General features: G+C 54.3%; 1 protein-coding gene across 3 annotated transcripts in view; it reads left to right on the forward strand.

Moving 5' to 3' along the window:
- Positions 1–7,569, forward strand: part of ARID3B (AT-rich interaction domain 3B) — a 49,532-nt gene extending 41,963 nt beyond the window's left edge. For 2 of the 3 annotated variants that reach the window (XM_020873627.2, XM_020873628.2), the window contains exons 5-9: positions 589–772; positions 2,003–2,271; positions 2,376–2,630; positions 4,082–4,183; positions 5,036–7,569. In XM_020873627.2, the coding sequence (XP_020729286.2) occupies positions 589–772; positions 2,003–2,271; positions 2,376–2,630; positions 4,082–4,183; positions 5,036–5,199 (974 nt within the window). In that variant the 3' untranslated portion in view covers positions 5,200–7,569. The remainder of the gene's footprint in view (positions 1–588; positions 773–2,002; positions 2,272–2,375; positions 2,631–4,081; positions 4,184–5,035) is intronic. The other variant, XM_020873629.2, reaches the window with a different exon arrangement.
- Positions 7,570–9,162: the final 1,593 nt, after the last annotated feature.

A 9,162-nucleotide genomic window follows, 5' to 3' on the forward strand; every position in this document is an offset into this window, starting at 1 on the left:
TGGTGGGGACACAGGAGAGGAAAAAAACCCATTTCTCTGTCCTGCAGCAGGAGAAGAGATGAGGAGAAGGCAAGGCAGTATGCAAATAAATTAAAGCACAGTTATAAACGGCGCTGAGAGCTACAGAAGGGAAGCACGGGAGCTGTCCAGGTGGACGGTAGGACCCGCCCTCCCCTGTGCAGGGGTCAGGAAAGAGTTAGTTCACTGGGGAGGCAGCCGAATGACTTCTGAAGGCTCTAGAGGACTGAGTTGCCAAATTATTAGGAGTCATATTGCTAGGAAAAAAATAAAATCTTTGAAGTCATGTAGTCTGGCTCTCTTATTTACAGCGGGGAACAGACCCAGAGAGGCCATGTGATTTACCCAAGGCCATGCAGCCTGTGAGTTGAACCTGTCTTTCTGTTCTTCCCGAGGAGATCTGGCAGCTAGCCTGATAGCTTCCAGGCTTTGGGAGTTTGACTCAAATTACACTTCTGAGCAGATTTGTGAACATATTTCCAACTCAGCCAAAGGTGGGCGTGCACAGATGTCTTCTTTCTCTGCCTGAAAATGACCTAGCCCTGTGTTTCTCTCCTTGTACCATTGCAGGGACCCCCATCAACCGAATCCCCATCATGGCCAAGCAGATCCTGGACCTGTACATGCTGTATAAGCTGGTGACGGAGAAGGGGGGCCTGGTGGAGATCATCAACAAGAAGATCTGGAGAGAAATCACTAAAGGCTTGAACCTGCCCACGTCCATCACCAGCGCCGCCTTCACCCTGAGGACCCAGTGAGTGGCCCACGCCCTACGGAGCGGAGGCTGAGGCTTGTGAGAGGGAATTAACCTTGAGGCAGGGAAGGAAGGAAATTCCACCGTGTAGTGAGCAAGATGGGCGGAATGCCTGAAAGAGCCAGGAGCTTTCTGCGATGAATCCCTCGGTCACCTAAGTAAACCTGAGTGTCTTTTCTCAGGCGTGTCCTGTGTGCTGTTGCTTCACCTTTCCGTTTCGTTTCATTTCATTCATTCCATTTCACCGGCAATCCCACCAAGTAGGTTTTGTCCCTGTTTTCCCGATAACAAGAACTAAGTCTCAGAGCCTAGATCGTTTGGTCAGGGCCGTATCAGCTAGTAAGCAGGCTGAGGTTCATAGCTGGACTTCTGTCTCTGAAGTCCACAACCTTTCCAAGGCATCATCTCCTACACAGTACCCCCACTCTAAGCCTGACCCTTTCTACTTGACATTCAGCTTACCCAGAGGAAAGCAGGCAGGGCTGTGCTGGGATTGGTGACCTGTTTTTGTACCCATTTGAGTTAATTATAAGGGTGGCAGGAGCAGGGGGAGCATTGAAGAATGGGGGCCAGAGGGGAATCCGTTCTTTGGGAACTCGGGATATTGCTCTGTGAAGAAGACAGAAGGATCATCTGTGTGTGGCTTGGGTGGCATATTAAGGCCTTTTTGAAAAGTTAGAAGGGTCTTATCCAATGAAACAGTTCCTGCAGAAGTTGGGAACAGAGCGACAGCCAGCAGAGCCATCTTTCTCCCAAGGTTCTCAGGTAGAGAACTGCTTTCTTGGGGCATCTGACATGAAGCAGGACGGCACTTCTAGGCCTACACACAACAGGAAGAGTTGCGCCTGTCTGAACAGCTGACTCAGAATGGTTAGGAGATCAAGGAGCCAAAAAGACATTGCAAAACATGGCATTTCTCCTTTCTCCCAGGGCGCTGGAAAGGTGCCACACAAACACGAAACATTAGTGGTGATAGCCGTTTCCCTGATGAGCCATGACTCCAGTTCCAGCCACATTTAGCCCTGGGTGCAGTTAGGGGGCCTGGGCTGGGGCGTCCTGCTATCCTGAAGGTTCCTCTTCCACCAAGTTCACCAGGTTGTGCTGCTTCGTCCTAGAGGACAGACCTTGTCCCACAGAGGCCCCTTGCAGAGGATCATCAGCTTACACTGGGAAGTCCTGACACTGCATTTTGGGTGATCCTTCCTTCCTTCCTTCCTTTCCTCCATCCAGGTATATGAAATATCTCTATGCCTACGAGTGCGAGAAGAAAGCCTTGAGCTCCCCGGCCGAGCTGCAGGCAGCTATTGACGGCAACAGGAGGGAGGGCCGGCGGCCCAGCTATAGTTCCTCCCTCTTTGGCTACTCACCCACCACGGCTGCCGGGGCCCCTGCCCTCCTCTCCCCACCCAAGATCCGCTTCCCCATCCTTGGGCTGGGCTCCAGTGGTGGCACCAGTGCCAGCGGCTCTCGACTATCCCCGGCAGCTCCTCTCAGGAAAGGTCTGCAGGGCTCCTGGGGGAGAAGGGGCACAAAACTCCCTGGGTCCAAGACTCAGGTGGGAGGGCGGCTTGTGGGCTGTGTCCAGCTCTGGTGCCTTTGTCAGGTGATGGAGTCCCAGTGACCACCGTGCCCGTGCCAAATCGCCTGGCTGTGCCTGTGTCCTTGGCCGGCCAGCAGGCCAGTTCCCGGACGGCCACGCTGGAGCAGCTGCGGGAGCGGCTGGAGTCAGGGGAGCCTCCTGAGAAGAAGGTGTCCAGGCTGTCAGAGGAGGAGCAGCGCCTGGTGCAGCAGGCTTTCCAGCGCAACTTGTTCAACATGGCTCGGCAGCTGCCCATGAAGATCAGGATCAATGGCAGGGGTAAGCAGCGGCCGGCGCCCCAAGCCCCAGCTCCATTCTGGGCGGGCTCATGTCCGGGGACTTGGGGGGGGGGGGCCCTCCAGGTTCTGCCCCTATCCCTCTCACCTGGTCCGCAGAAGGATCTAGAGGCTAGGGGGTCACCTGCAGGTTCAGTGGCCACAGAGACCTCAGTTCACCAAGCTGAGGTCATTTTCCGGGGTGCCTGCAGTTCCTCAGGCGTGCCCTGTTCTGTAGCAAAAAGGAAAAGCAGTTGTTCAAGGAGGAGGAGCCGGAGACCTTCAGGGCCAGTCGCGGGGTCTTACCTGTCTACTCCTGCCTTTTGATCTGTCTCAGTTAAAGGGCTCGCCCTTCCCCCCACCGCCCACCACCTGGAAGAAAGACTGCGCCCCGTTCCCAAGGCCCAGCAAGAGGCCGGAGCTGCCTCTGACCGGCAGCCAGTGGCCCTCCGGAGGGAAGGGAGGAGGAAATACAAGTTTGGCAGCATAATTGACATATGTCCCTTGCCCTCCACATTTTTCAGATGCCCCACCTTCTCATCCCTGCAGCCACACACCCCACACCCTTCATTCCTGTTTCTCCCCTTTCCCCCTCACACATTTCTTTGCCATTCATGACTCTGTCTCAGAACAAACATGAGCAGGCTTGTGTTGGGGGAAAATCAGGTGTGAAGGGAGCTGTGCATGTTCCCAGGCAGCCCCTTCCTGTCCCACTCTCCCCTGGAGAGGAGCCCAAGGAAACTGGAGATGGTGGCCCAGACAGCAGGGCTCTGCCCTGTTCCCCGCTCAGGCCAGCTGCCCCTGGTCATGCGCAGGCCAGAGACTAATAGATGAAGCAGCTCATCTGGAAGAATTCTTGGCTCTCGACATCAGGAACGGAGAGTCTCTGGTGGGCCGGGCAGAGGCCTCGTGTGCCAGTGCCTGCCACCTTTCACAGGCTGTCGACGGCTCAGATTGAGAGGGAGTGCCAGGGACTGGACAGGCAGACCCCCTCCTTGAGGGCCTCCCAGTCTAGTAAAGGGGAGGAGGAAGCCAGGCGAGTCCTCAGTGGATGGTGCTGGTCTTAGTGATCTCTGACCCCAACCCCTCCCCCCAACCTGCCCCCCCCCCCCCCCCGCCGGTGGATAATGGGTGCTCAGGGTTTGTTGAATTGCACCAGACGGGTCAGTACACAGCTGTGAGCCGAGGTCAGCCTCCTTCCCAATGTGACCCCTCTTCTCTGAGAGCGGAGCGAGCTGGGGAAGTGAAGTGGGTCAGTGGAAAAAGCAAGCGATAGGGTATTGACCAGCCTGGGTCTCCTGCCAGACCTTACACTGGGAGAAGGTTATACGGGTGCTTTCTAACTCTGGGAGGCCTCAGCCTGCTGTAGCCGGGCTGGGAGGGTGGCCACGCCTCAGAGGGGATGACAGAAATGCCCAAGGGCTTGACCGGGCCTGCTGTCTCCCTTGTCCCTAGCAGAGGACAGAGCAGAGGCCTCAGCGGCAGCACTGAACCTAACCACAAACAGCATTGGGAGCATCAGCATGTCTGTGGACATCGATGGTACCACTTACTCAGGTAAGGGAAGTACAGGCTGGCAGCCAGGCTCGGAACGGCTCCCTGCAGGGCCCCCTCGCCCCCCTCCTGTCTGGACACCTTCCCAGGGGGCGGGCCCTTCATGTTGTCCAAAGGTAAAGTAGTTCTGGATGAGGACTGAGGACTGCTAACCGGATGGCAGGCCCCCCTCCACCTGTGACCGAGTCAGAGAGACCCCTTGTCTAACCCTTTTTTAACCAATGGTTGGCTCGTTAATTAAAAGTCATTGAATGTAAAGAATCATAATCAATTCCATCCATGCCTTTAACATTGTATTGTAAACTAAATTGGGGCTTCCCAGGTGGCACTAGTGGTAAAGAACCCGCCTGCCAATGCCGGAGACCTAAGAAATGTAGGTTCGATCCCTGGGTCTGGAAGGTCCCCTGGAGGAGGGCATGGCTACCCCCTCTCCGTAATCTTGCCTGGAGAATCCCATGGACAGAGGAGCCTGGTGGGCTACAGTCCATAGGGTCACCGAGGGTCTTCACTGGATCAGACACCACTGAAGCAACTTAGCGTACACGCATGCATAAGTTAGATGTGTCTGCCGTTACAGTCTTCCTAAGCACAGGTCTCCTTTCTTTGATGAGTTCATCTCTGTTCTTCCTAAACATGGTCTGGGAGCACTTCCCTTAGAGCCTTTGGGGCCTTTCAGCAAAATGACTGCCCCCTCAGCAGCTTAGACGCACCTTCCGGCAGGGCTGTGTCGGCACCATCCAGCCTGGAGCCTTACCTAGTTAGGCAGCAGTGATATGGTGAGGGACTGAACCCCTGCACGCACCCCTGCTCTCCCCGTCTGCTCACACTGCCTTCTCCCCTCCCCCACTCACTCAGGTGTGCTGTTTGCCCAGAAACCTGCAGTCCACCTCATCACAGGATCCGCCCCCCAGAGCATCGGCAGCAGCTCCAGCAGCAGCAGCAGTTCTCACTGCTCACCGAGTCCTACCTCATCCCGGGGCACCCCCAGTGCAGAGCCCTCCACCAGCTGGTCCCTCTGAGGGGCAGGACCCAGCTCCCCACTCCCCACTCTCCCTTCGAGAGCGGCAAAAGTTGATGCACAGAATTTACCTCATCTCATGGAGCCCACATCAGACACCATTTGGCCAGATGTTGAGAGTTTGGACATGTCCGTCTGCCCAGGCTCCGTCAGGTCCTGCTGTACCCTAAAGGCAGGGAGAGGCTGGAGGGGCCTGACAGGGCGGCGTTGCCCAATCAGGGATTGTCCTGGAGAACTGGGCAGGGTCTGGGCATCCAGCTTGCTCCCGGGCTCCCAGGCCCCCTCCCATCCCGGGCACAGTGTATCGACAATCTGTAAGCTGACACAGGGCTGAAGGCCCTCCACACCCCTTCCCCTTTAATTTATTTCTCTCCCCCTGCCTTCTGCTGTGACTCCAGCATCACTGGTCTCTTCCCCTGCTCAACTCCCCCATCTTTAACTCCCATGTGGGGCTGCTTGGAGCCAAGAGCACACCTCTGTGGCCCTTCTCTGCTGAGCATGGGATGGGGTCCTCCCAGTCCACCTTGCCTACCATGTTTGGTTCGTGGAATGTGGGTCCCTCAAATTCATGTTTTGAAGCAGTCCTCAGGGCCCCATATCCCCTTTTAATGGTTCCGAGCAAGGGCTGATAAGGGCAGTCCTCAGGACCCAGGACCTGCTGGGCATCTGCCAAGGGAGAAGCAGAGCCCCGGGGGCAGCCCAAGGAGACCCTGGCACCCACTCTACTGGCCCTTTTCTGACCCACCCAGACCTCACACCACCCCCACCCCCACCCCATTCATCCCTGTTGGCCAGCTCTCCCAGGAAACAGCCCACTTGTCCCTCAGGCCCCTCCTCTTCTCGGCGGGGGGCCGTCTCAGCCCCTACATCCCCAAACCTGCCAGTGTCAGGTTCATTGAAATACCTCAGATTTGTAATTGTTGATGTTTGATTCTTCAGGAAGTATTTGCATCTCTGGAATCTTTTTTATATGTGTTTGCTGACTTTTGTGTTTTTTTTTACTTTAAAATTTTTATTGTTGTTACTGTAGCACCAAAGAAATGAAAGCAGATCTCCCCCAAAGCCAAGCAAATGGTTTGGTACCCCAGCCCCTCTGGCCCTTCCCTAAGATCCCCCCAGTGAGGAGGAGGGAGAGGCGGCAGGAGAGATGACTCAGGGATCACAGCGGTGGGAGGATTGGAACGGAGGGACCCCTCTCACACAGGTTGGGTCCTGAAACCACACTGGTTGTCAGGATGGCCCTTGACCCATTTCCCACCAGAGCAGGGCAGTCCCTCACTGGGCTAGGGTCAGGGCGTCTCCCCTTCACTCAGCGTTCCCACCTCAGGGCAGGCGCAGGCCATGGAGGCCATGGACGCTGCAGGGGTCGAGCTGCCCCAGAAGATGAGGAGATGCTAAGAGAGCTCTGTCTCCTCTTGGGCGCTGGGGTGAAACAGGCTGCTCCTGTGTCATAAAGAAGAGGTGATTCTCACACACGGCTCACCTCTCCATCAGGTTCTCTCTGCAGTGTTCACTGGAACCCCGCCCACTGTGACATCATCCTGCGGTAGTGGTGGGAGGCCGAGGTGGACCCAAGTCCGCACACGCCCCACGCTTAGTCTGGCTAGGAAAGGAAAGGGAAATCAGACACCTGAGCACAGAACACATACCTCAGCCCCGTGAGCTGCCGCGTCGCTGACCGCATCTCCTCCCTCTCCCCCAGCCGCCCACACAGTCTCTCTCTCACACACACACACAGCCCCATCCACTGGGGGCTGACCCTCTCCTGGCCTCACCAGGCCGGCACAGGGCTGGGCAGAGAGGGGCATCTGCTATCGGTGTCAGGGAGGAGCCCGGTTGGTTGGCGCTGGGCCCACTTGAAGGCATCACAGACATTTGGCCCATGTGTCTTTCTCAGGACTTTGGTCACGAAGGATGGCCCCTTGCACCCAGAAGACACAGGGACCGTGTGCTGTGTCTTCCTGGTGGTTGGGTCCTCTCCCTTTCCCCGGGCAGCTTGCCCAGCCTCACCCTCTCAGCAAGGCCTCGCTGCCCTGAGGGGCAACAGCAGGGTCTCAGCCTGAAAGCCAGAGGGTAGGCGTGCCAGCCAGTGCCCCCAGAATGGGGCCCTGGGCCAAGAAGAGCTCTCTGGACGGTGCAGCCCTGAGGTCACATGGCAGCCATTGACCGGGGCCGCTCTGTCCCCTCCCCTTCCCCGTCTTACTTGTATTTAACCAGGAAAAAAAAATGTGATAGCACATGGGTAGCCTAGGCAGTGGATGAATACCTCAGAAGTCCTTTTGCAGCAAGTGTCTGTATATGTTGTGGTTATTTTCTATCTTACATGTTCTCGAATGTTTATATTTCAATAAACCTCTACCTCTTCACACAAGCAGGACACAGGTGCTTTGGCTCTTTCATTTGACAGTAATAGGAAGAGGGCAAGGGACTTCGAATAAAAGGGGCTCAATAAACTACTCTGATCCCTTGATTTTTCCTAAACTTTCTCTTCACTGCTCACTCACTGTTTCCCCAAAGCAGTTACTCTCAGCCTGTCTTCTGTGTTAGCTGGGCACCTCTGATACTGCATGACCACCCATGCTGACCCCTGGCATCATGTCCGGGTCCCAGATGGCACAGGGCCATGAGCCCTCTTTCAACTGCTGCTGAGTAAGTACAGAGCTCACACTCTTGTCTGGAAGGCACACACGACTCTTGACAAAACATGATTGGAACCCATGGGCAGATAATCCCTGGAAGGCTTCCTGGAGGTGGACATTTCAGCAGGAAGAATGAAGTCGCCAACTGAAGACATGAGGAAAAGCAGACGAACGGGTCCATGTGGCATCAAAGGGCGTGGCGTTGGGAACTGTGGGTAGTACTGGTAGACAAAAGTGTGGCTGGGGCCAGGGTGGAGCCCAGGCTGAGGGGTTTGGGCACTATCCTCTGAGCATCAGGACACTACTGACATGTTTTGAGGAGGGCATAGGCTTAAAAAGAGGCTTTTCTAGCAGGGTGACCTGGAACTGGGAGACGTTCTAGGTGTGGACACCCTGGGACACTGCCACTGAAACTTCAGCCTAGACCCAGGCTGCTCAGCGCTTTTCTCTAGCGCAGTGCACATCCTACGGGTGCAACCCAGTACTGACAAAATGAAGAGAAATGGGCAGAGAGGCAAAGCACTGGATGGGTTTGTGATTGTCCTCCTCCATCCATAGCACACACCTCACCTGTCTGTGACCTTTCTCTGCCATTTTGAAGTGCTGGAAAGTGAGAGTGACATTGGGACAGTCTTGAACCTCTCACTGATATTTTAAAAATTTTTGAAAGAAATAACCGACCCTTTAGTACTTTATTTATTAACCCATAATTGGGATAACATGTCCCAACTTCCTGTGACACATCACAGGGTTGCCACATGGAGACTGAGTGGGCCTGTTATAGGAGGAGGCCACCAGATGAGAAGAAGCATGGTCCAAAGACATTGAAATAGAAACAGTATGGAGTGAACATGAGGCAACTGAGGGAGAAGTGGAAGCTGAATATGGCTCCAGTTAGAATTGGAGAATCTGGAAAGAACAAAGCACCAGGCCTGCAGTTCCATTCCACTCTAAATTAACAACAACAACAAAAATATGTATATACACACACACACACATATATATATATATATATATATATATATATGTATATATATAGGAGAATATCTAAGACCTTGAGAAAAAGAAGAGTTCTTCAAACTAGACCCTCCAAAAAAAAAGTTCATCAAAAGATACCATAAAAAGACAAACTGGAAGCAGATACTTGGAATACAGAACTGACGAAGGAGTAGTGGTCAGAATATTTTTTAAATGTTTATTAAGACAAAAGCAGTCTTAAGATCAAACCAGTCAATTCTAAAGGAAATCAGGCCCTTATACAGAGCAAAGTAAGTCAGAAAGAAAAACACCAATACAGTATATTAACGCATATATATGGAATTAAG

The sequence above is a fragment of the Odocoileus virginianus genome, chromosome 16 (genome assembly GCF_023699985.2).
Source record: "Odocoileus virginianus isolate 20LAN1187 ecotype Illinois chromosome 16, Ovbor_1.2, whole genome shotgun sequence".
Taxonomy (NCBI): domain Eukaryota; kingdom Metazoa; phylum Chordata; class Mammalia; order Artiodactyla; family Cervidae; genus Odocoileus; species Odocoileus virginianus.